This window comes from Saimiri boliviensis, chromosome 16 (genome assembly GCF_048565385.1).
Source record: "Saimiri boliviensis isolate mSaiBol1 chromosome 16, mSaiBol1.pri, whole genome shotgun sequence".
NCBI lineage: Eukaryota > Metazoa > Chordata > Mammalia > Primates > Cebidae > Saimiri > Saimiri boliviensis.
This window is the reverse complement of record NC_133464.1, coordinates 13,091,041-13,118,612: the sequence shown is the minus strand read 5'-3', so window position 1 is coordinate 13,118,612 and position 27,572 is coordinate 13,091,041. Positions and strand designations below refer to the sequence as shown.

Sequence of the window (27,572 nt, the reverse complement as noted above, 5' to 3'; positions counted from 1 at the left end):
TATGGTAAAAACCAAAGCCTGGTTTTCCAAGAAATTTAAAGCTGTCAGTGTTTTTAGGATTGCTCCCCACAAACCGATGTGATCACTCTGTCATCCAAGTTCAGACAGAGCTGCTTCCCAGGTGCAGGGCCAAGGATAGGGTATCGGAATCACCTGGGTGATTCATTATTGTTATTTTACTTAATTTTTTTGTGGCTGAGTCTTGCTCTGTCGCCCAGGCTGGAGTGTGGTGCCATGATCTTGACTCACTGCAACTTCCACCTCCCAGGTTCAAGTGATTCTCCTGCCTCAGCCTCCCAAGTGGCTGGGATTACAGGCATGCACCATCATGTCTGGCTATTTTTTGTATTTTTAGTAGAGAGTGTGTTTCACCATGTTGGCCAGGCTGGTCTCCAACTCCTGACCTCAAGTGATCTGCCTGCCTCAGCCTCCCAAAGTGATGGGATTACAGGTGTAAGCCACTGTGCCGAGCTTGTTATTGTTATTTTAAAAATACAGATTCTCTATAGAGCCTTTGATTCCCTAAATGTCAGATGGGGTGGAATGGTCTAGATGCATATCAATTTTGGGAACTACCAGTTTTTTTGTTGTTGTTTTTTGTTTTTGGCAGAGAGAGAAGGAGCCAATGCGAAGGGCTAGTCTTTTTTGGAAAGAAGAAACTTTACAGCACATTTTGAGTAACTTGGTGCAGGCGTTCAGTATGCCAGCTGGTGGGGCACCAGCTTGTAGTGGGTTCCACAGCTGAGGCACCACTCAGTCTTGCCTTTGTGCAGCCTAAACCAGGTGACGGCACTGTTGTCCTCTTCACGAGTACACCACTATTCTCTTGGTGATTGAGGGGACTAAATTAGGGTCTTTCTTGGTACCTGAAGCTGCCTTTGGGAGTAGTACATTGTGTGGGTCCAGTTCCTTCCTTGTAGCCATCATGACCTCCCTCTCCAAGCCAGTCACCTGCCTGTTATCAGTAGAAACACCACCTCCAGATGCCATGGCATGCAGCGTGGCCATGACATTGGGACTGCCAGCCCTTAGGGCCTGCAAAACCAAGTGCTCCAGCTCCATCAAGTAACCTTGAAGCCATCAATCACCCTGCGACAAGCAGCCAAGGGAACTACCAGTTTTGACAATATAAGAACTCCTTAAACCAAGAGGCTTCAGGCCTTTAAAATGAGGGTAAGCAGACATCTCTTTAGAACATAAGGGTGCTTTCCTACCTGTAAGGCTAAGCTGAATAAAATATGGAAATCTACATATAAACTTCTTTTAAAGTCACATTGTTATGCATATGTTCTAGTTTGGTTAAAATGAACAAAAATTTTTTTAATTAACAATTTTTATCAATACATCTAAATATATTAAGAAATATATATAATAAATGTTTGATTTATAGGGAGAATACAACCATTTGTATTTAAAGAATTTTGCTATATGTGTGTGTGTATCTCATTTTATTTTAGTCAAGAAAATCAAAAGCAATCAGATCTTCATAAACATCCTGTCAATAACCAAAAATATAAAGCTACTATTGAACACATTATTTTCTATTTCCATCAAATAATGTCAAAGCCCTTTCAAATAAATCCCGTGCCCTCTAAAGCTGTCTGTTAAGGGGGCAATGCTCCATGCAGATGAAAAGCTCTGCTCCCTTAAGGAAGAAGAACAAGAGAGCTCAGAAATCATACTATGGATTTGTTTCTTTAATCTCTGTTTGTATTAAATTCTTGTTTTAAAAACAGAGACTGATGTTTATCAGGAAGTTACCCGTTGGAGCATTGTTTTACAGGGTGGATGGGATTTTAACATTTTAATTTATTCCCTGGTTTAACCTGTTGCCTGGGTGACCTCTTAAACATGGCTAATTCACAGTACACTGCTCTCTAATGAGAGCTTTAAAAAATTACTCACAAGGAAATCAAACAGCTACCTTCGAAAGAGATGAAAACATGTGAAAGAACTTTATAAAACTGATTAGGCTAGGAGGATGCTACTATGTCATTTGACCATAAATAAGAAAAAGAACCCATCTTTCTTCCACAGGCACAGGGTGCCCCGAGCTTACCAGACGCCCGAGGTTGTAGTAACAATCTGGGTATTTCCTTCTGTGTTTAATCGCCGTCCGGTAACTTTGCTCGGCTGCTTCAAACCGTTTCAGGCTGTTCTGCACTATGCCTAGATTCATCCATGCAGCAGCAAAGTCTGGCCTAGAAGAGCAGTTTCAACAAGGATAAACAAGAAAGGCTTAGATGCCAGAATGCAGGAGCTCCTTCCTTTGTCACTAGCATCATTATAAAAGCAATGCTTACTGTATTTGAACAGCCAAAGACAGCAGCTCCTCAGCTTCCTGTAGTTCATTCCTTTCTTTTAAGATATTTCCAAGATTATTCATGGCATGAACATACTTGGGATTTAATCTGGAAGTTCAAATAAAAACCAAGCTGACCATTAAATGCTCAGTAGTATGCTTTTGCTAATCTCTCAGGAATCGGCAAAGATAATGTAAAGTTGGGGTCCTTAAAGGAACAGGTGTTTCATACTAGAAAGTGAAAATGATCTGTGTATGTAATTTCTCTGTAAGACATATTCGCCATACCTTACAGCTTCCCGGTAATATCTGATGGCGGCTGTCTGGTTGCCTTTATCAGCCAGGTTTTTGCCAATGTTGTAGTGAACCTGCAAAAAGAAAATATTTGGGCCATTAGCAGATAGACTTCTTGTTCAGAGCCTGGACCCCATCATATCTTCTAACTGAAGACAAAAGGTAAAGGGATGAGGAAAAAAGGCACCCACCAGAACTTTAGCTAAAACCCTACAGGGATTAGGGGTTGCTTGTGCTTTAATCTCCAACCCTATAAGAGGATCAGAAGAAAGGGGGACAGGCATGGTCCATCTCTAAAGCACAACAGAAAGGAAATAACTAATGACTTCACCAAAGAAAACCAGAAAACTACAAAGCTGGGCTTTTAAAAATTTTACTTTTGATTTTTAGAGATGGGGTCTTGCTATGTTGCCCAGGCTAGAGTGCCGTAGAGCTATTCTCAGGTGCAATTAGAGCATACTGCAGCCTTGAACTCCTGGGATTCAGTGATTCTCCTGCCTCAGTCTCCCAAGTAGTTGGGACTACAGGTACACACCACCACACCTGGCTTGTTTTTATCAGCAAAACCTCAAATCCTCCTTACCAACACACTCCACTAGAGTTGAGATAACAAAGTCCAATCACATATGAACACGAGAAGAAACCATGATTCTGTCCCTACCCATTTAAGCAAATGTGGCCCTTTCATGTATGACATCTTTCTTCTATAGCTAGCATCACAAGCATTTTACTCTGTATCTGTTCTGGACAGAATGTTAATGCGCTCCCAAAATTCAAATGTTGAAATCCTCACTCCTAATGTGATGGTGTTGGGAAGTAGGGCCTTCAGGAGGTGATTGAGTCATGAGGGTGGAGCCCCATGAATGGATCAATGCCCTCATCAAAGAGGCCCTGGAGAGCTCCCATGTCCCATTTTCGCCATGTGAGGACACAGTGAGAATACGACCGTCTGTGAACCAGGAGGCAAGCCCCCACCAGACAACCAACCTACCTACACCTTGATCATGGGCTTTCTAGCCACTGGCACTGTGAGAAGTCAGTGTCTGCTGCTGAAGCCACCCTGCCTCTGTTATTATTTTTTTTTTTTTGAGATGGAGTTTCACTCTTGTTGCCCAGGGTGGAGTGCAATGGCATAATCTCGGCTCACTGCAACCCTCACCTCCCAGTTTCAAATGATTCTCCTGCCTCAGCCTCTCAAGTACCTGGGATTACAGGCACGCACCACTACGCCCAACTAATTTTGCATTTTTAGTAGAGATGGGGGTTTCTCCATGTTGGTCAGGCTGGTCTCAAACTCCCAACCTCAGGTGATCCGCCCACCTTGGCCTCCTAAAGTGTTGGGTATAGGCGTGAGCCACCGCACCTGGCCTCTGGTATTATTCTTTCACAGGGTCTGAGCAAGGGTGTTGCTGAAGTACAGACAGCACGGCTGCAGGCTGGAGAGCCCAGGAGGAGCAGCTGCACTCACAGGGAACCCTAAGCAGGGCAGGCTTGGATCAGTCCTTATCCTCAGAACCAAGAGGCTGGGCGGGGTCTATAAGTGTGTGAGTGCCCCAGGGCCGCAGCAGCAAAGCACCACAAACTGTGGGGCTTAACACAACACGCTTCTCTTACAGTCCTGGAGGCCAAGACGGTGTCCACAGGGCTGGTCCCACCGCAGGCTGAAGAAGAGACTGTTCCTGCCTCTCTCCTGTCTCATGGAGCTGGCTCGCAATCTCTGGCTTGCAGATGCCTCGCTCCCTCCTCTGCCTCTGTCTTCATGACCATCTCCCCTCTTTGTCTGTCTCCCTGTCTCTTCTCCTGTCTTACAAGGACACCGATGACACTGGATTAAGGGCCCACCATCCTCCTGTATGACCTTACTTAACTGACATCCTAATTACACCTGCAACAACCCTACTCCCAAAAAGGGTTACACTCCCAGGTCCCAGGGGTTAGTACTTGAGCATATCTTTTGGGAGGCTCAGTTCAACCCGTAGCAGGAAGCCAGGGGCAGGAGGCTAGAAGAGGTCATTATCAGGTTTATGCTCATATGAAACAAATCCTGGGGTGGGAAAGAGATGTGAGTGGGGAGAAGCAGATGTCAGGGGCTCTGGGGAGGCTGTGGCTGCAGTCCTGGAAGAGAGGACTGAACTAGGGTGGTAGTGAACCTGTGCACAGGTTTGAAGAAGAGTGAGGGAGCAAAAAGCATAGAAATTGGTGACCAACTGCTAGGAGAAAGGGAAGCGTGTCAAGAACAAATGCGAGGTTCCCAACATTCAGGACAGAATGGATGTGACGGCTTTCAAGAGAAGTGACGGGTGATCAGGCTTGTTTAGGGGGACAGGCTAGGCTGACATGGTGGTACGAGGTCACCACCTATTGCTAGAATTCTTTTCATTTTTCAAAACAGAAACTCTGTATCCATTCTCCCCTCCACCGAACGCCTGGCAACCTCCATTCATTTTCTGTCTCTATGCATTTGACTCCTAGCTACCTCACGTAAGTGGAATTGTCCATTTGTGTCACCTGTGTCAGAACTTCTTTCCTCTTATGGCTGAATTATTCCTTTGCATGGGTACACCACATTCTGTTTGTCCATTTGTCCTTGGATGGACACCTGGGTGGCTTCCACTTTTTAGCTATTGTGAGTAATGTGGCTATGAACATGGGTGTGCAAATATCCCTCTGAGTCTCTGCTTTCAGTCCTTTTGAGAATATGCCTTCAAATGGAATTATTGGATCATATAATTCTGTTTTTAATTTTTTGATATGCTAAAATGGATAATATTATATTATAGGAATTTTACCTCCATTTAAAAAGAATGAGGAGAGGATTTTCAATGACTGAAGAGGGAGTGAAGTAGGCTGGTTGGAATGGGGCTCCCAGCTGCCAATCTGCTAGGAATTCTCAGGTCACTTGGAACGAGGGCATCAGGGAAGCCAATATATGGCAGTTTCTCAACTCTACGTGGGCTCAGAATAAATGACAAAGAAAAAAGTGGGGACCTGAACTAAGCCCGGGGCAGCAAGACGGCACAAGCTCACGAGGACTACAGTAAAAAGCATTTGTTGGCTGGGAGCAGTGGCTCATGCCTGTAATCCTGCTACTCTGGGAGGCCAAGGTCAGCAGATCATTTGAGGTCAGGAGTTTGAGAACTGCCTGCCCAACACAGTAAAACCCCATTTCTACTAAAAATACAAAAATTAGTTGGGTGTGGTAGTGCACACCTGTAATCCCTGCTACTCAGGAAGCTGAGGCAGGAGAATTGCTTGAACCCAGGAGGTGGAGGTTGCAGTGAGCTGAGAGCATGCCATCGCACTCCAGCCTGGGCAACAGAACAAGACTCTGTCTCAAAAGAAAAGAAAAGAAAAGAAAAAAAGTATTTGTTGATGACCAAAAACTCCTTCTGGGACTTGACAATATAAAGGGAGTAGCAACCCCAGAGCAGATGATGCCACAGAAACTCACTCAATCAGGAGCATGTAGTGTGGGTGCTACTAACAGCAGTCATGGCAAATGGTAAGATGGTGTGCAGTCGGCATGCCTCAAGGGGCACCCACCAGTGGTGCACGGTGTTTTGGGCTGTGTGTGCATGGTCTCTCCTCATGGTGGCTTGAGGCGTGGCTGCTGTGGCCATCTCTTCTGAGTTGCTAAACTGCTTTGGGGTCATTCAGCGTCTCATCGAGGGCTGTGAAGCTGGATTGGAACCAGGCTCTGAAGCCTGTGCATCTTCCCATTAGATCACATGCATTGATTACAGTGTTGAGGGAAGGTGAGGGTGACTGCTCAAGGCACTTTCTAGATCCACTTATTCATACCACTGGCTTTTTCCTTAGGTAACATCACATTTCTTGTTATATGATATTGGCCCCCAAAGTTGACATTAAATCCCTGGCACCCCAGAATGAGAAGGTATTTGGAGCTAGGGTCTTTAGAGGTAAGTAAGGTCAAATGAGGTCATACAGCTGGGCTCCAATCCATATGACCCCAATCCAGTCTGAGTGTATTTACAGAAACAGAAAATTTGGACACAGACACCAGAGATGTGTGAGCACAGAAGACAGACCATGTGAGGACACAGGGAGAAGAAGACATCTGTAAGCCCAGGAGAGAGGCCTCGCAAGAAACAACCCTGCTGACACCTTGATCTTACACTTCCAGTATTTAGAAGAGTGAGAGAATAAACATCTGTGGTCTAAGCCACCCAACCTCCGTGTGTGTGTGTGTGTGTGTGTGTTTGTCCACCCAACCTCCGTGTGTGTGTGTGTGTGTGTGCATGTGTGTGCACTTATGGCAGCCTGAGAAGACTAATAAAATCCCCAAACACAGAAAAGGCTTAAACACATTCAAGTAACACTACATCTGAACACTGCTTCCAAATGACCCCTGAAAATAGAACCACATCCTGCCTTATCAATCTTAACCTACAGTTACAGCACTTCCTCAGAGAGACTCAGATTTCTGGAAGAGTATGCAGCAGTGCTTATTAGCAGGTTTTCTTAACTGCCAATTTAAAAGCATAGAGATTTATGTTTACCACTCTGATGAAAGGACTCACAAGCAGAAAAATCACAGGTGATGAAAATGTGCATTACTACTGTGCACCACACAGTATAATTTGAACTTTCTGCATCAAATTATTGTCCATTCATAGGCATTTTCATCCTTAAATTGTAGCTTGGAGGAGGCTCAGTTAATGTTATTTCCGAAGTGCATGTCGACAAAAGTGCTCTAAATGATTAGAATTTGCGCTTCCCCCAACTCAGCTTGGATGTATGACTTCACCTCATCTCCTATGCACAAAAGAACCCAGGGCTGGAGAATCCAATCTGCCAGCGATGTCATTGTGGTCCTCAGAATACAAATACAGCTTCCACTCAGACATCAACTCGATGCCCCCGCCTTCCGCCCTAAGCTCCTGCTGTTTTCCTTTGTTCCAGGCAAATTCTGTTTTCTCAATAAAAAGCCCAGACAAAGAGTTCAACCGCCCTCTGCAGTATAGACAGTGTTCTGTTAGACACTCAGAATGCCAGAGACCAGATCAAGGGAGAAGGACATGGGACTCTGGAACAGGAGCTGGTTAAAAATCTGATACAGACTTAGAAGGCAGACCATCATTAAGAACTGGTAAACAGGTTTACCCAGAGGCCACCTTGATCCTGTGGGTTAGGTGGAGGGAATTCTTTGAATAAAAAATATCTGCCTAGATTGCAAAACAAAACAGAACAAAAAATCTCACAACCAGGTCACTTAAAATGATGTTTAGAAAATGAGTGACTTTTGTTTCCCTGAAATCTGAAAGATTGAAAAAGCCCGTTTGTTCTTCAACTTTCCCCCTAGCATTTGTGATGCACCTGCTGAGGCCATGAATTAGCACAGGCGAAGTCGAAGACAGAAACAACCATCACAACTCAGTAACATGTAAATGCAAGGAAGAAAGAGTATCGGTTATGAAAGGCACCTTTACTACCAGGGCTAAACTAATTTTTTATAAATACTCTGGCAACATCTGAGGTTAAACTTAAGATGTTTTAAAAACATAAAAATCCTTAAACATCCTGGGTCACTTACTCCTTAAGAAAATACCTTATTGTGGTAAATGATCTGTTTCATCGTTAAAAGAATTTATTACAGAATTGCATCACAGGGTTGACAGTGCAACACACTTTTAAGCCTTAAAAACTATAAATGACTGTAAGTACACTTGGTATCTCATCCACAGTAGTCTCAGTGAATTCAATTTCCATTTGGCTCAATTCATTAACTAATATTGAATGTCTACTATATGCAAGGCACTGTGGATAATTTACATGCAGACCAGGCACCAGCACTACATACACTGATATTGTAATCTCTCAAAAAAGATGAGTCTTAACTCATACATCTGGCCCTAAACTGGAGCCAGTTGCCAATTTCTTACTTTATATTCAACAGATATCAAATGAAACCAGTCTAGAAAATGTGTCACCTATAATAATGGGACTGAAAGGAACCAGTGTCTATCTATATCCTATGTGAGATCTCTTTCCTAAAATCAACTTAGATTTAAAAAAAAAAAAAAAGTAAGTAAAGATATTTTTACGACACTTCAACTTACAGTGGAAAATTTAAAAATAAACTAGGGGCTGGGCACAGCAGCTCATGCCTGTAATCCCAGCACTTTGGGAGGCTGAGGTGGGTGGATCACCTCAGGTCAGGAGTTCGAGATCAGCCAGACCAACATGGTAAAACCTGGTCTTTACTGAAAATACAAAAATTAGCTGGACGTGGTGGTAGGTGCCTGTAATACCAGCTCCTCGGGAGGCTGAGGCAGGAGAATTGCTTGAACCTGGGAGGCAGAGGTTGCAGTAGGCCATGATCGTGCCACTGCACTCCAGCCTGGGTGACAGAGCGAGGCTCTATCTCAAAAAAAAAAATGATATATATATATCAAACAAACAAACAAAAACCCTCTATCTTGCTTATACTGAACGGTATCACTGAAAAATGTTCTTAAGAAAGGACTATTATCACTGAGTCCATTTTGAAGATGAGGTCTTATATGTATTCCTGTATTCCTTAAATTAAGAAAAGAATCCATCCCCACTCTCTCTCTCTCTCTCTCTCTCTCACACACACACACACACACACACACACTCTCACTCCCTCTCATTCTCCTTCTCCTAATACTTCTGTGCATGCTCACAAGTGCACACCCTGTGTTTTCTAGCCTACAACATATGAAATCACTTCCTGGGCAGGTTTTTGGGTTCAGACATCACCTATGTTCCATCCCCCTTATTTACTAAAGGCACCTGGGCACATCACCATACCAGGTCTCTCTCTAGCCACCTAAATTACTAGCCTAGATAATGTCAGTTTAATCTTGCTATGCCTCAGTATCTCCCATCTGGGAACATAGAGAAAATAATACCCTCTCTAAAAACCTTGGTGAGGGGATAATAGAGATTAATTATAGCGCCTCTATAAAGAAATCTGAACTCCTTGTGGTGAGGAACTACACAAATAGAAGGGGTAATTACTGCTATTCAAACAGCAAAGTAAAAATAAAGAAAATCTATTAACATTTATGAAATTAAATCACAGGCAATTTATTTTTGGTTGCATAAAATAAATTGATAAGTCAGCAAATCAAATTAAAGATAAAAGCTCAAAGCAATTCACAATTTTATCTAAGTCTCTTAACTGTAAAATATGAATAAGAGGTTTTAATCCAGGGAAAAGATAAGTAGCCAGCATCTTTTATATATTATTCTTCACTTAAAGTTCATAATAAGATGTCAACTATTCATTAGTTTTGTTTACATAATTTTTTCTGAAATTATTGCCTTCCCTTAATATGGGACACAGAAATGAGACAGTGATCCAGATCCCCTCTCCATTCAGGAGGATTACATACAAGCATCCTACGCAGCTCTAATTCTGAGGACCTAAGAGAGAATGAATCATTATTTAATGATAATAATCTATATTAACAGAGAATTCTTCTAACCTAACCAACCCTGTGGCCCCCATTTTGAGCAAACAGCATTCTCTTCCCAACATAATGCAAAACCCAGGCTGAAATGAGCCTACAAAAGCTGACACTTTCTGAGCACCTACCACTATGTGCTGGCCACTGTGTGGGGGCATTTTAGTTCATTCAGCCCCAACAACAAACCCAGCAGATGGGTATTATCCACTTCTGATAGAAAAGGGCACTGAAAGTTTTTGAAAGTTTTAGTTTTGCCCAAAGAGGCACAGCTAGTCAAGTGAAGAGCCTGTATTCATCAAGAATATGAGTAAAAAAATTCCTACCAGATTGCTTCAACCAAATACACTGCCAGTTTTAGAGTACAGTCATGCATTACTTAATGACAACAGGGATACGTTCTGAGAAATGCATTGTTGGCTGATTTTGTCATTGTTTGAACATCATAGAGTGTACTTACACAACCCTAGATGGTAGATCCTGCTACACACCTGGACTATGTGTGGTCCAGCCTGTTGCTCCTAGGCCAGAAACCTATACAGCGTGTGACTGTACTGAATACTTGAGGCAATGGTAACACAGCAGTAAGGACATGGAAAAGAGGCAGCAAAAATACTGGCCGGATGCAGCGGCTCACGCCTGTAATCCCAGCATCTGAGAGGCTAAAGTGGGCGGATCATTTGAGGTCAGGAGTTCGAGACCAGTCTGACCAACATGGTGAAACCCTATCTCCACTATCTCCACTAAATATACAAAAATTAGCTGGGCATGGTGGCGGGCACCTGTAATCGCAGCTACTCAGGAGGCTGAGGCAGGAGAATTCCTTGAACCCGGAAGGTGGAGGCTGCAGTGAGCCGAGATTGCACCACTGCACTCCAGCCTGGGTGACAGAGTGAGACCCAGCCTCAAAAAAAGATATAATTTTATGGGTCCACAGTTGTATATATGCTATATATGGTCTGCTGGCCGAAACATTGTTATATGGCACATGACTGTGTGTACATTTATGTTTACCTAATCTGACCCAAAAAAATCACAAGCAGGGAACTCAAAGGTGACATAAGTGTGTACTATTGCGCAGCACATAGCATAATTTAAACTTCCTGAATCAAATCATTGCCAATTTGTAGGTATTACTACCCCTTTAAATTATAGCGTGGAGGAGGCTAGTTAATGCAATCGCTAGAGAGTGGGCTTTGAAAAGTGCACTCTAGACATCAGAATCTGTGCCGTGTCCAAGGTCAGTCTGAATACACAATGTCACCTCCCCTGAAGCTACTTCAAAGCGCAAAAAGATCATCTGGAAGACGAGTAAGATCTCATTACAGTCAATTGTTTCACTGATATTGTCTGCTTTTAAATGATTTCTTTTCAATTTTGGCTGAGTAGAATTTTAATGAATCTTACCAAAATAATTTTAAAAAAACACACCACCAAGAAAAATCCAAGTACTCGGTCATGGTCTTACACTAAATATTGTACGATAGGAAATGTTCTTATTCAGTCAAAGAACTTAACACATTCCCAAGTAAGGTCTCTTTAAAAGAAATCTGGCAGGTAGGTACCTTAGCATTGAGGGGACACACAGACAGGGCGCTTCTGAAAAGCTGTTCCTCACTCCGCCACTGGCCACTGCGCACCACGCACCTCAGCATGTTGATGAGTACGATCCCCAGCACGACAGCTGCGATGAGTTTCTTAGGAACAGAGAGACATGGTAAATACCACCAGTGAGATGCGTTGGTCGTTTCCTGCATCCGTTGGCACCATTCTCGGTTGATACCTTTTTCTTGGTGTGTTTGCTCAGGGCTCCAAATCCAAAAGTCAGCAGCACACAGTACCCGACGCTGGGGAGGTAGAGGACTCGCTCCGCAACCACAAAGCCCACTCGGAAGAACAGGTTACTCGCGGGGAGAAATGGGATAACGAGAAATCCCAGGCCCAGAGTAAGGATCCTGGACGATGAAAAGGATTGAAAAAAATGACTATTTCCAGACTTCTCAAGAAAAACATTTCCTGTGGATAAAGTCTGTGGCTCTTTAGAATTACCACCTGATTTAAGATACAGGTAAACTTAAAACTTAATTTATTTTGAGAAATTACTAAATTACTAGCAGTCCACATTAAATTAATGCTAAAGACCTTTTCTTTTCTTTTTTATACCATCAACTGAGAAAGGTATTGCTGTCAGCCAAAGGATATCATCAGTAGCGAGAGTTTAGCTTGGTAGCATGGGGATAAGGCATAAAAATATTCCTCAGGCACTTCACAGTGAGCCTAAGTGTAAAACTTAAAAGCCATACAATTTGTATGGAGAAAGTTAAAATGATCACACTTCTGAGGCCTTATTAATCCACCTACTACTTACTATGCCTCAAACTGCTTAGGTACTAAATAGTTCAGTGGATAATGGTCTCAATTAATTAAAAAACTGTCCCAATCCATTTACATGGGGGAAAAAAAATTTTCCTCCAAAACTTAACAACAACACTTAAGTAGTTTAACGTTTACAAAATCTGAAATAAACCATTTCTTGGTTGCTACATCACTATAAATTTCAGTCAGGGAGATACGAAGCTGAGCATTGAAACACTTCTAAAACCACCTGATCATTCCCAATGTCCCTTATGATGCAAGAGGATGAATGAAGACTCAGGGTCAATATTGGTGGCTCCTTTGTGGGCCCTGTATCTACAATATTTCTTTTAAAAATCCCATTTCCTGTGGATAAGGGAACTGGGACTCAAGTTTGTGGCTCTTTAGAATTACCAACCAATTTAAAGACACAGGTAAACCTAAAACTTAATTTATTTTGAGAAATTACTAATCTAATTCCATAAACACTTAGGTTTAAAGGAAATCATCTTAAACAGTTTTCTTTTTCATGAAACACATTTGTTTTCCCCAATTATTTTCTCAATAACTTTTTTTTTTTTCAAGAACGAACAGTCTCTTTGGGGCAGTGGCTTATTTTGTACCCAGCAACAACAGAAGGAATCATGGTCACGTTCACTGGGGTGTTTTGAGGAAGAATTGTGCAATAATGGGCACAACACACATCAATTACACTCTCTGTTCTGACCATAAATTACTCTTTACCACCTACAGCGAAAAGGATCGCAAAATGCTACTTCCCGGAGAAAGGGGGAGGTGGGGAGGAAGCAGTCATCCGCAGCCCCTCTACCAGCCTCACTCCCCACCCGCGGAAGCCAGCCATGGATTCCGAATGGATGGAACTCATCCTAGCCATAAATATGCATTTGAAACAAACGTCCTTAGACGTGACTTCCACAAAACCGTTAAAATTTTCAGTGCAGGATTTCACAAAACACCTCTGATTCAACCAGTGTGGAAGTTAAAATTCAGCATTGCCTCTTACCTTCTCTTGTGGCCATCTTCAGAGCACAGGGCTTGGCATATTAGGCCAATTAGGCAGAACCAGAGTGCTGCAAGTGCAATTACCCTCCAGTCGCTGACCGACTTAATGAGGGGGATGCAGCCCATTGACCAATCAAAACACAGCCACCAGGGACACAGCAGCAGCCAGGCATTCAATGAATAGTAGTAATTATAGTTTATGGCCTGTCAGTCAAAAGGAAAACAAACATTTATTTGATATTGAACTTAAAAAACATATACATATGCACTAACTTCTCTTGAGGCACTCATATGCTTCTGTTCAACGAAAGCAGTTGCATCAAATAAAATGTTGCTGGGTATGCGACTGTAGTCTGTAATTTATTAAATGCTTTCAGGTTTTGTTATATAAAAATATCACAAAGCCGCCAGACTATGCAATACATTCATAATATTTCTGGCCAAGCTATGACCAATTTGCTGCCTGAAGCCTGTGACCTCTGAAATCTGAGGCCCCAGGGTCACCTAAGCGTCTAATAACCCAAGTATTTGGTCAGGGTCTTACACATCGGGTTCGATGGCTGTTCTCTTGATTTGGGTCTCTATAAAATGCACAGCTGAGAATTGGTGGCTTGACAGGCTTGCCTTTAGAAAAAAGGTAAATCTAAAAGAATAGTCTTGATACCACCAGTCTTCTCAAGATACCACCAAGATGGTTAGATTTAGTCTTAACCCAGCCACAGGGTTAGGGAGCCCTTTCACATGACTGGCAAGGACCCTGATGTGAAAAGGAACTGCCCTCTTTACTTCTCATTAGAACGGAAATGCGATGAGTTTTTGCCTGCCCTTTCACCCCACTCAGGAAGACCTGCTTTCATCCCAGAACATCCTTAGTGATCTCAAACAAACATGGAGGTGCCTGCACTGGGGATTTCTTTGGCGTGGAGAGAAGTGAGACAAGCAGGAGGGGTGAGGGATCTGGGAATCTGGTGGGTGAAGAACACAGTCTGGAGGGCAGCAGGCTGGAGAACTCACCCTCACCAGCACGCTGTCGGCAAAGGAGGCCGGGTTGTCCACCTCGGTGAAGGCGGGCGGGCCGGTGCCCATGATCCTCCAGCGCACATAGAGCATCCCGGCCCCGCCGGAGGTGAGCAGGGTCATTCTGAAGAGGAGGCCCCCATTCCTGAGCATGCCAAGATTCTGCAAGGATACCGCAAAGCCCCAGAGGTGGCTGATTTTCAATTAAAAGTGTGGCTGAGCCAGGTACGAATGTGCAGTAATTCTGCCTGAACTACTTCAACACTGTGCTTTTTTAAAAGGCTGGTTATTGTAGAATTCAAAATCACAAGGAATATTTGAAAACGGCATTTTAAATCTGCTGGTACTTGACATTTTCCATGTCTGGGCTGGAGATAAAAGTACAGACTCACCTCTAATGACTTGTCCTTATGTAGTACCTTCTGGACAATTTCCAGAACATTGAATTTGCCTATCACCAAGATGTCAAATACTGCATTCAAACCCTAAGAGAGCAAAGCAAAACAATCAGCCCTGGGACAGCCTGGCTCTGTTACGCAGCAATTATACTTCACAATTTCATTACTCAATCTAGACAAGGAGCACACAGATGAGAGAATCACGGAAGACCTCTGCAGCGCTTTAAAAAAAACAACAACCCTATGTTTCTATGAAATTAACTCAAGGCAATAAATCAAATTTATTATTTAACAAGCCCCAGAAAGAAATGATTTCACAATCTGTGTGTAAGAGACCTACAAGATTCAGGATAGCTGGAAATTTGGGATTCCTAGGAAAAGCCTTGAGAGATCCCTCTTCCACTCCTCTCCCTTTTTCGGTCACTATAAAACAGTCCTTTAGTTCATGCAACAGAGTGGCTTCCTGGGCAGTAATCATGCTGGAAGATAAAGGCAGCCACCCACCTCGAAAACCACATAAGTGAACCTCATATCTGGTGGACTTCGGTATCTTTAGAAACAGAGGATGAATACACATGATAATTTCTGATGAGCTCTGGAGATCTCTTGAGCAGAATTCTAGTTGTACAGTCGTTTTTTCACTGGGTTACAGTGCGGTACATCTCCCAGACCCCCATGCAGTTAAGCTCAGTCACTGGGCTGAGTTCTAGCCTTATGGAATGTGGGAGAAGTGGCATGTACCATTTCGGAGGTTTGGTTGTAAAAGGTGGGCACACATTCCCACTTGGTTTCCCCTTCTAGCTGGCTGGAATGGAGCTGCCCAGGGTGACTTTGGAAACCACACATTGATGAGAGCAGGCCTTTGTCAGGTGGGGCCGTGGTAGGAAGGATGGCTACCTCTATCAGTTTACAGCTCTGCCCATGACCCATGAGATGCACAACAAATAACTTCAATTAGCAGTCCAACTGTGTTAACAGTTTTCACTAGCACCACAATAGTTACTATCTAGCAGGTAAAATTAAACCTGTAGTTACAGGCAAGAGGAGAGCTAAGCCCTGGATTCTATTCTCTCTTCTGCAATGTACGTTCTACAAATGTCACTGCTGCAGGCAATGTCATCTACAGAACTCCCCACCCAATCTGGATAAAGTGGTCTGCACATACTTGGCGGATACAGTTAAAGCTGCCCTTAAATGACTTAGGTCTTTTTAATATGATCTTCTTTGCGGCAAAGGAGATCACACATCATCAGAAGTCAGTGGTAATTTGTGGTTTTCAGAGCAAGGATGACATCCCTACTTAACCCTCTCCCAGAAATGCTGGGAGCCACTAATTATCCAATACATGGGCCAGTGCTGGGTTAATCAGTTCAAAGAACCCTGATTTTATTCACTCATATGAGACATGATCTTAGTGGGTCACAGAAGACCGTTTCTGCCTTGTGGAAAACCACTTTCTAGAAGGCAGATGCACCCTGCGTAGCAGCCGCTGTCTTCTCAGTTTTCCTGTGAGCTGCAGACAGTCACCAAGCGGTGGCAGGGTCATGTGGTGAAGAGGCCTGAGCCAAGCACAAGACTGGACCCCTTCCTTTTAAATGCATCATCAAAATAGCCCCATTTGAATCCAATTTTTGAAAATTGCTACATTTCACCATATCTTTATTCATATAAATTCAACTGAATTCTCTCCTGCTCCTGAAATACTGCACAGAGGAGGCTGGACATGGTGGTTCATGGTTGTAATCCCAACACTTTGGGAGGCTGAGATGAGTGGATCACCTGAGGTCAGGAGTTCGAGACCAGCCTGGCCAACATGGGGAAACCCCATCTCTACTAAAAATACAAAAATTAGCCAGGCGTGGTGGCACGCACCTGCAATCCCAGCTACTTGGGAGGCAGAGGCTGGAGAATCACTTGACCCTGGGAGGCAGAGGTTGCAGTGAGCTGAGATCGTGCCATGGCACTCCAGCCAGAGCAACAAGAGAGAAACCCCAACTTGAATAAAAATAAAAGTAATAAAAATAAAATAAAATACTGCACCAAGGAGCTGCCTGAGGGCCTTGGGGATGCATATTCCAACTTTGCAGGCCTGGGGAAGGGGTGGGCCTGCAATCCTCAATTCCTAACATGCTCCCAGATACTGCAGATGCTCCTGGTCCTCAAACCACACTTTGTATTAGGGAAAGGTTCTAAAGCCAGCGTTTCTCAGGGATTATTCTGACCCCCAGGGGACGTCTGGCACTGTCTGGAGACATTTTAGGTTGTCACAATTGAGGGGTCCCATTGACAACTAGTAGGTAGAGGCCAGGGATGCTGCTAAACATCCCACAAAGCACAGAACAGCCCCCACAAGAAAGAACTGTCTGCTGTAAAACATTAATAGTGCCAAGGTTGAGAAACATTGGTTTAGAGCAAACTGTAAAAAAATTAACTTAAGAAATTCAAGTAGCTTTCCACGGCAATTCTCCCTATACCATCTCCTTGCTAGCTTAATCTTAATAGATACAACCTAATAAAACCAGCAACTTTTTGCCTTGACTTGTATCAGGCCCTAAATAGCCTTAATTGTTCTTTCTTTTCCAAGCTATTTCTATATGATCATTCCTTGGCCAAGCACGATGGCTCATGCCTGTAATTCCAAGGCTAGGAGTCTGAGACCAGCCTGGCCAACACAGGGAGACCCCATCTCCACAAAAAATTTTATAAAATTAACTGGGGTTGTGGTACACAATTACAGTACCAGCTACTTGGGTGGCTGAGGTGGGAGGCTTGTTGAGGCTGCTGTGAGCTATAATCATGCCACTGCCCTCCTACCTGGGTGACAAAGTGAGATCCTGTCTCAAAAAAAAAGGAAAAGAAAAAAAAGAAAGAAAAGAAAAAGTTCTACATCTTTCCATTTCTCTACCTCTGTTTACAATCTTAATTTCTATATTTTCTTCTAAGAAGGTAAAGCAGCAATGAGACTTCAACACCTCTCCTTTCCTGGGTCCTTAATCCTAGCATCTACTCAGATCAGACTGAAATTTTTTTTTTTTTTTTTTTTTTTTGAGGCAGTGTCTTGCTTTGTGGCCCAGACTGGAGTGAAGTGATGTGAACATAGCTCACTGCAGCCTTGACCTCTTGGGCTCCCATGATCCTTTTGTCTCAGCCTCCTGAGTAGCTGGGACTACAAGTATGTTCAATCAGCCTTGTCTAAGTTTTATATTTTAATTTTTTGTAGAGACAGAGTTTTGCTATGTTGCCCAGGTTGGTCTCAAACTCCTGGCCTCAAAGGATCCTCCTGCCTTGGTTTCCCAAAGTGCTGGGCATACAGGTGTGAGCCACAGGGCCCAGCCAGAAATGTTCACTTAATTGAGCAGGGCTGCAATATTGCACCACACAAAAACATCACAAAATTGGGCAGAATTTATTTATTGGATAAATACATGCAGGCACTGTGCTTGGCACTGGGCTCCGAGTGAGCAAACGTGGCCCCCACCTTGAGCTCAGCCTTTCTGTGGAGGCCACTGCACAGGTGTGATGGGTCCTGGGAAAGGGTGTGGAGCCAGTGCAGGGGCAGAGCCTGGGGAGACAGAGCCTCCAAGGGCTTCAGAGAGCCCCCTCCCCAACCCCGATGCTGCTGGTGGAAGCCAAGGGGGAGGTTCGCTCCAGGAAAACGATGTACCCAAGAGAATACAGTGTATATACCCTATTACACAGAGAAAAACTTCAAGGCTCGAAGTTAAAACACGTGATTACCAGGCACATCTGGCATAAAGAGTCCTCTGAGAACAAAGTCCCACTAGAAACATTAGCACCCTTGCAGATTCTCCTTTAAATATGAGACTAGTTAGTAATCTTTTAATTTCAGGTCAAACACTTGCGACCATGGAACACTTCGGCTCCAGCACTGCCTGAAGTTGCACTTGTGTGGTGTGATTAACTATAACCACAGGAAACCGCTGTGGTGGGGAATGGCGAGGAGATAGAATGTGCACGTGAGGCTCTGAGTAGCAGTGGAACTCCTGTTCCTTTTTTTTTCTTTTGAGACAGAGTTTTACTCTTGTTGCCCAGGCTGGAGTGCAACAGCGCAATCTCGGCTCACTGCAACGTCCGCCTCCCGGGTTCAAGTGATTCTCTTGCCTCAGCCTCCCGAGTAGCTGGGATTACAGGCATGTGCTACCACGCCAGCTAATTTTGTATTTTTAGTAGAGATGGGGTTTATCCATGTTAGTCAGGCTGGTCTCAAATTCCTAACCTCAGGTGATCAGCCCACCTCAGCCTCCCAAAGTGCTGGGATTATAGGTGTGAGCCATTGTGCCTGGCCCTGTTCCTTCATTTCTAAACTACCCACTACCCTTTCCAGATCCTGGATCAAAACCATTGATGGGGTCAGTCCTAAGTGATCTAGGACTGCTGAAATATGTACAAGCAAACCAGAAAACTCAAACCATTCTTTGATCTTTTTCTATAGGGCCTCTCAAGAGGACTCATCACGGCTTCCTAAGGACTTCTCATTCACCATTTCTCACCAGTTGCGCATGACTGTTAAGGAAGACAGTCAATTCTCCGCCTGAGATGCCAGAACTGTGACAGCGAATAATTTGTCCAGAAAGGTCTATAACCTCAGGCCAGCAATGGGATGCAGGTGCGGAGGACGCCACAGAGGCAGGGCCAGCCCCAGATGTCTTTATAGGAGGAAAAAGGATGCACACGAAAAGCAGGCCCCAGCCACATTGTGGCACTCACCAGCACGGTGATCCCTTGCTCTTTGCACAGCATGGCCACTGCTCCCAGAAAGATACTCAGCAGCACCCAGAAGGTGGAAGAATATGTTCCCTCCTTGGTACCTGCCAATTCAGAGAAAGATCAGTGCAAAAGTCATGCAATGCAGCTCAGTTTTTTAGCATCAGGAATTAAAATTCTAAGCAAATACCTTAAACAACCGTAACTCAAAAACAGGGTTTGGCCTTCAGACAGCACTGCTCTGTGGGCGAGTGTGCATTAGACAATACTTTCTAAATGGTACATATGTCCCCTCTCAAGGCTCCCCTGAGAAGGTGCCCAGAGCCTTTGGGAGGCATTGCCATGAAGTCCTGGCCACAAAGACGCCTCATGCCAGAGTCCCCATGCAGCAGGTACCTTCTTCCCAACCTACCAATCAACTACTAGACCATTCTGATGAGTTGTTGTGAGAACTCCCACTGAGACTGGAAACAATCCATCTAGTTTCAAGATGACCCCAATGGTCACTGCTGCTGTCATGAAGGAGCTGCTGGGAATGTCTCTGAGGCTCTGAGAATCTCCACTACTCCTGGAATTGGAGTTGGAGCCCTCTGGACACCAGGTGGCTTAGGGTGGGTCTGTTCTGTCCCCTGTGTGGAACAGCTCCAACCTGTACCAAAGGATGCACAGCTACTGACAGAGCTGGCAACTACTCAGCACAGGGCAGGTAAAGGCATAGACCAGGCTGGGCTTCCAATCTGCGTGGGGGCTCGAGCACCAACAAGAAGTCGAAATACCCCCAGATCTCGGGTGGGCAGCAGCTCGAGTAACTACTCCTGGTCCCTAAGTGACCTTCTGGAAGCAGGGTCTGGCTGTACACTGTCTGGACAGTGGTGTGTGCAATTTGGGGGCCAGCACTAAACTGCTAGGGAAGCAGGGAAGCTACATGGATACTCCTCTCCCTTGTGAAGCCCTCACTTGTCATCTAAATGAATGAGGCAATGTATAGAAAAGACATTGGTATAAAGTGGGACAAAAGCAAACCTTCTTGGGGAAATCTAATTGTTAGCTTGCCTAGGGTTACTCAGTGCAATTCCACTTATAACTGGAACTCCTGGTCTGAATGCCAGCTCTGCCACTCACTGTGTGACACTGAGCAAGTGACTCTCACAGTCTCAAGAAACTCACCTACAAAGTGGGGGCAATGTTACCTACCCCACGATAGATTCAAAAGGAAAAAATTACAGAGGAACACATGGCCATTTGTGTTAAAACCTCATAAAGAATGCTTGCAAATGCAAAATATATCTTTATGACAACATACAAGAAATTGATTAGTTTCTGAGAAGTTATAAAATGAAAAATTGGGGTAGAGGAGGGAGGAAGTCTTACTTTTCATCACATAACTTTCAGTACTCTTTACATTATCTTAACTGTGTGTGTATTAAAAACCATGTTAAAAACTAAACATATTAAAAATCACTTGGTATAATGCTAGGACTACAGAAATCATTTAAATAATGTTTGTGACACTTGGGTCAGCCAAACCTGGTCAGCTTAGAGGGAGATGGAATTTCCAGCGGGGCTTTGATGCAGTAATCAAGGGGGTGGCTGATCAGCCACTATGTCATAAAATGTGCCAGACAACTGGGTAGTGTAAAAAATACACCATGAGTCTCATTAAACTGCCTGCTGGGGAAACTAGCAAGTGTTTGGGTGTGTCCTGCAGACCCTGCACGGAGGGATAGAAAAAGTCTTGTGAATAATTGAGACAGAATCAGCAATGCCCCAGGATGGAAGGCCTTCCTGTCCTGAAAAGAGCCAGTGTGGTCTGGCCTGCGGGTGGGAGGCACTCTTCATGAACCATGAGCAGGACTAACTCCTCATGTGCCCAACACCTGCAGCTTATAGGACCAGCTGTACGGCTGGGCTGCTAGGACAGCCTCCTCACTCACACACAGGTTCCAGCGGCATCAGAGTCTGGCCCTTTCAGCTTTTTGGGGAGATAATCTCTGTGTATCAAACTTCCAGATTTAAAGTACAAACAAACAGAATAGCTATTACATAAAAAGTTGACTCAGCTATTATAGCTGAGGCACTTTAAGGCTTTTCACAAGGCCAACTGATCACAGGAAAGCCTCGCTAACTGAGATCCCACTGTCTCATAAAACACAATGAACATTCTTGTTTTATGCCTTCCATTTCTTCCTTTCACCTTCAGGATAATGGTTCCTCTTCTGACAGTGTCTTTAAAGGCCTTGTTGAAGTGGCCACCTCGGGCCCTCTCCAGCATCTCCCAGCGTACACTCACTCCAGGCCCACCACCACTGCCCACCTGCAGGCGCTCACCTGGCTGTGCGTACTGAGTTCCCCTGGGGCAGAACAGTGGAATCCCATGCAATCCCATGCAATCAATAAAGCTATTAAATGTCACTTATGCTGTGAAATGCCAACCCCGCCGTCTCAGGCAGGTCTCTCTGCAATTCACTTGTTTCCTTCCACAGTTAAAACAGCAGACTCCCCTGCCACATACACAGCTGACTGCCCTGCGAGCAGGTGAACCCATTCACCTCCCCGTGTCCCTGACTGCCCCGCTGTATCAGGTCAGGCCCACTGTGGCACTCTCAATTGCCCTGATCACAGTGTATCACAAGCACTTGCTTTTAAGAGTTTATCACGAGCACTTCCTTTTCTGTCATTCCCGAGCCGCGGGTCTCTCCATCTTGCCACTAATCAAAGGTGGGCTGCTTACTTTTTTGGAGGCGGGGGCGCCCTGTGCATCACAGGATGCTTAGCAGTACCCCCAGCTTCTGCTCATCAGAGACCAGTAGCACCACTCCCACCACTCCCCTCAGTGGTGATAAACAAAAATGTCACTGATATTGCCAAATGTCAGGAGGGATATGCGGACGGCAGGCAATCACTTCCGGCTGAGAACCACTACCCTAAACCAGTGCCACTCATAGCCGTGTGGTCCTGCACCTGGATCTTGATAGCAATGGACTCAGGCCCCACTCAGATCTGATGAATCAGAAATTGAAGATGGGAACCAGTCATTGGCCTTTAACAAGCTTTCCAAGGTGGCTTTGATGCTCCCTAAAGGCAGGGTCCACTCCCTTGAGAGTAAGCCTGCTTATGGCTGGATGCCTGGCATCATGCCTGACTCGTAGGAGCAACTAAAAACTGTGCTGACTGAATCGGCAGGCCCGACTGACTCTGGAGGGGCAGCACGTGTTCAGGGACTGAGGGGACTATCTGCTGTCGATCAAAAGGGGCGCAATAAGCTTTGCGCTCCTGACAAACTATGGAACCGCAGGTGTCAACACTGCTTCTTAGAGGCTATGTGTGCATCATCTCTCCTGCAAGGATGGAAATGCTGGAATCCCTTCCAAGATGCTTCCAGCAGGGGGCCACCTGGCCTTGACTTGAGTAACTTCAGTGATGAGGATTAATTTTCAAACCACAACCCGTTTCATTTTTAAACTCTGGGTTGTTAGATTGTTCTAAATACTGGGCCCAAGCCTGCCTCCCTGAACTCCAGATCTTAGCTGTGCCCTTGGGCAGTGCGGCTCCAAGTTGTTCAGGAAGCATGGAGCCCAGAAGTCAAGCTCCCTCTACTGAAAACCATTACACTTCAGTATACTTAGATCCATCAAGCCAATTTACTTGCAGAAATTCATTACTTGCGATGTATCCGATAGCAAAAGATCAGAATTAGGAGCCACGACAACAAAATCCTGTCAGATTACACATAATTCCAATTTGAGCACTTATGTATTTATTGTTTCATGTAGGCATTTGCTAGCACTCATTAGCAGATAAGTATTGGCAGGCACTACAGCCTTAAAAAAAATTACGGCCAAAATAGCCCGAAAGCTAACAGATTGATGAATTCTTTTAGGCTATAATTTGGGGAAAGGGCCATGAGTTTTAGTGGAAGAACATAGTGTACAGCTCAAAAGTCCATGCCAGAGCCTTGGAGAAGTTCAGGCCTTCCGCCGTGTCATGAGAGATGAGTGGCTTTGCCCACTCAGTCTTAGGGTATAGCCCCTCTTCCCATGACACATTTTCCTGATTCTGGGTCAAACTACCTTTAGGATTTTCTCCTATTAGCAGTTTATTTGTAAATAAAACTTTTAATTATAAATGACCCAATTAATTACCATGGGATCTCATCCAGAGATAAACAGGGCAAGAGACCCCTGGCCCCCACTGGCCACTCTAGACCCAGCATGAGGAGACAGTGCCATGGCTGGGCTCCATCCATTGTTTTCAAGTTGACTAAGCGTTCAGCTCAGCAGCTCACTAGAAACCAAATGGACACCCCACCGACCCTACCTACCCCACCAACCTGTTACCTGAATTTGGTTTTTGTAGGCTTCTCTCACTCTCAGAATTTGTGTTGGTACTTCTCAACTAAACATAATACATTCCCCAGTGTAATGGTCTCTATTCTTAATTTCAAAAGCAAGTTCCTTGATTTTACATTTCTGCTTAGAAAAAAGGAATTATCTTTTATTTTTACTTGACTGTAACAGATTAATTTTCCCCCATGGACCGGGGTCCTTTGATAAAAACAAATCCCCAGTTCCTTTACTGAAAATATCCAAAAGATGGCTTTTGAAAACACTGTTAACACAAAGCTAAATTATGACACAGACATGAAAGTGATGGGCTCCTCTACAATTCCTCTAGATAGGATAAATTCTAGATATTCCTCTTACCTAGAATTTAAAATGGCTTTCTCCTCACAAGGCTAAACCAGAGACTTAGTTGAAAACAGAAAAATAGCAACTAGAAAACACAGCCTTCAGATTTACTGATAACCTTTTCCCTAATCTCACCTGATAATTTCACCGAGTTCTCAAACTCTAAACTCCACCTCTCCTGTCCTCTACTGCAATTCTGATGGAAGAGTTCTACTCTTTTTCCTTAGACTTCCAATTCGCTTCAAACACACCCAACATGAAAATATATGAAAGAAAGAAGAAGGTAATGTTTCTTTGCTGAAGAAGTGTCTTCAGTCTCAGTGATTATTAAATATTAAGTATCACTTCTCAAAACTGTGGCAATTTCAGATCAAAGGCAAAAAGTTCAATGATCAGAGATAAACCTAGTAAGCACCACCTTCGACCTGCCACTGTCCAAGAAAGTAATCATTACCGCTAACGAGCACTTGAAACGTATCTAGTCTCAAGTGGGATGTATTGTTAGTGTGGAATACACACCCAATTTTGGAAGCTTAGTATGAAGAAAAGAATGGGAAAATTTTCCTATTTTTATATTAATTACATGTTGAAATTATATTATTAAAATCCACCTCATCTGTTTATAACGTGGCTATCTCAAAGTTTTAAATTACATGTATGGCTCCTGTTGTGTTTCTATTGCATGGCAGTGTCTAGACCATGTGATCAAAGACCCAGCTCACAGATGACATAATGTGCACACTGCTATGTTTGTATTCCAGCCCTGTCTTTGAAAACTCAGAAAATATGAAATGAGTTTGCCTATTTAAATTCAACTCTTTCCCCAATCCCTACCAGATTAGTCACTCAATAGTTTTTGGTATTGTTTTGTTTTGTTTTGTTTTGAGACAAGGTCTCATTCTGTTGCCCAGGATGGAGTACAGTAGTGTGATCACGACTCACTGCAGCCTTGACCTCCCAGGCTCAAGCAATCTTCTAGCCTCAGCCTCCCAAGTAGCTGGGACCACAGGCACATGTCACCAAGCCTGGCTAATTTTTTAAAAATTTTTATTTTTGTAGAGAAGAGGATCTTACTATGTTGCCCAAGCTGGTCTCAAACTCCTGTGCTCAAGTTATCCTCCCGCCTTGGCCTCCCCAAGAGCTGGGATTACAGGTGTGAACCACCATGTCCTCAATATTTTATCAGGAGTCATAAGACTAAGCATGTACACACACTTTGAGTTTCCCAGAATCTAAATTAGAAAGCTTAATTTAATATTTTAAAACAATTTCATATAAATGAAAGGGATCCTCTTTACACATATGTAGTATATATGTGCATGAATGATAAACCAAGGCTAACCAACATAGCATTGGCAAAATGTTTCCAGTTCTGGAGGTAAACAAAAAGGCCTTACAAAAATTCAAGAGAAAAACCAGCTCTGAGTGTTTAGATAGCCCAGACTAGCGGACTTCTGGAAACAGGATCTGTTCTGCTAAAATTTTGCCCACGTAATTCCCCAAATTAAGATTTTAAGCCTTAGTTTGTCAAGGTGACTAATGCTAATAATTATCAACATATACGCTATGTGAATTTGAACTTTGTGGTGTTGTGGCTATGTTTTCATATAGTAACAAATGCAAATCATATTTTATTTCCAAGTTTGAGCATTTTAATAAGACAACTGAGACAGATAACAGTAGACCACTTTGCATATAGTGGGCACTCAATAAATATCTGTTGAATCAATAAGCAGTTTCTGTCAGTCTTACTATATTACATTATGTACAATTATGAGATGTAATTTAATACCCAGAAGTTAATCATTTGCTCAGCATGAACAAATACTGCCAGAATTCAAGTCTTTTCACTTTTAATTTAATCTTTGAACCCCTTCATACTGCAAGAATCTCCATCGAGTCATCTTTAAAATAAATAATAAATATTACATAATAAATATTTAAAAAGCATAGAGAACATCAATTATTTTAATTTTAAATTTAGAAGTGACTGTTAAAAACAGCACAAATAAATCCTATGTGGCAGATGTCACCTCCAGCACAACTGCACTTATAAATATTTTTATTCAGAAAAATCTTCCCTAGATTGAAAATTCTAACTTGTGCATGGCTCTATGTAAGCATCTGAGAACATCACTCTTACCCAGCATTCTCCATCTCCTCTCCATCTAGATTGTTAAATTTTAAGTCCCAATGACCCAGGAGAGGATGGGGAAAAAACAAAAACCATTTGGACACCATGCTGCCTCTCTCATCTTTTAAGAAGACAACTTGCTCGAGAATAATTGTGCAGCATTAGCAAACATCAAGAGCTTACGATCCAGAATCAACTAGAGATCCAGAACCTAGGCAAGGTTCTTCTCCCTTCAGGATACTGTCTCCAGCATCTAGCATTCACTCACTTAGGTAAATGGAGGCAAAGGCTAATGGAGCACAGGGGAAAAAAATGCAGTGACAGAAAGACACTTGTCAGTGCTAACACCCACAAGTGCCAGCAGATGTGATCCATTTAATGAAGCATGTGCCTCGGACTTGGCACTCCTCTCCAGTGGGAAGATCTCCTTTCAGAAAAAGCATCACATTATACAAGTTACCCCTCTTCACCACACTCTGCCTGGCATCTCCGCCGCTTGAAACTGGCACATCATGTTGTGTGTGGGAACCACGCCACCCCGACAGGTGGCCGCGACTCTCTCTCTGCCAGAGCAACACAATGAGCATCAGATTCACGTTCCAAAAGTTGGAACGACCAAGCCGTGCTTCTATGTGCAGAATGAAAGAAGTCAGGCTTGCTGCTCTAAAACACGGGTCCATTTGGGGGGAAATCAAGCAATGAAGGAGCCAAAGAAACACAGAAAAGAGGATATGCACAACTCCCACTGTCAGAATGCAGTCAGCACTGGCCCCAAAGGTAGAACCAAGTGTCTTACAGGACATGAGTTAGCCAACTGCCCCATTTTGTAAGTGGTGTGATTCTAAGTCAAAGAAAAACAGGTGTCTTTAATCAAAATGAAAATATGAGGGAATGATATCCCAAGAGTAAGAGTTATCTCAGAACTATACCATACAGCTATAGAACTACACAGCTTAAGAACAACGGAGACTTGAGATTCTGCCTTTAATACTATGAATAAGAATTTAGAACTTAAAATGGTTGTTCTAGGTATAGAGCAAATCCATCCCCCTCTGGAAAACACTCTCTCCTCCCCACTATAAATGAGACTAAATTTCTTCTTTTGGTCTTAACTCCCATTGCATAAGTATTTTAAAGTATTAGTTTAGAAACAAAACGGTTTTGGCTGTTCTAGTGAGTTTA

The 27,572-nt window shown here is 43.6% G+C and overlaps 1 protein-coding gene and 1 pseudogene across 6 annotated transcripts in view; one reads left to right on the top strand and one right to left on the bottom strand.

Annotated features, from left to right (window-relative positions):
• Positions 1-27,572, bottom strand: part of TMTC4 (transmembrane O-mannosyltransferase targeting cadherins 4) — a 69,432-nt gene that overhangs the window by 18,064 nt on the left and 23,796 nt on the right. For 5 of the 6 annotated variants that reach the window (XM_039473264.2, XM_074387474.1, XM_074387476.1 and 2 more), the window contains 9 exons: positions 19,572-19,672; positions 14,838-14,930; positions 14,443-14,607; positions 13,430-13,632; positions 11,834-12,005; positions 11,616-11,747; positions 2,591-2,670; positions 2,304-2,411; positions 2,060-2,201 (listed from right to left, as the gene is read on the bottom strand). In XM_039473264.2, coding sequence (XP_039329198.1) covers positions 2,060-2,201; positions 2,304-2,411; positions 2,591-2,670; positions 11,616-11,747; positions 11,834-12,005; positions 13,430-13,632; positions 14,443-14,607; positions 14,838-14,930; positions 19,572-19,672 — 1,196 coding nt within the window. Of the gene's footprint in view, positions 1-2,059; positions 2,202-2,303; positions 2,412-2,590; positions 2,671-11,615; positions 11,748-11,833; positions 12,006-13,429; positions 13,633-14,442; positions 14,608-14,837; positions 14,931-15,584; positions 15,759-19,571; positions 19,673-27,572 lie in introns of all 6 variants that reach the window. The other variant, XM_074387477.1, reaches the window with a different exon arrangement.
• Positions 14,448-27,572, top strand: part of LOC101033905 (large ribosomal subunit protein uL22 pseudogene) — a 71,679-nt pseudogene continuing 58,554 nt past the window's right edge.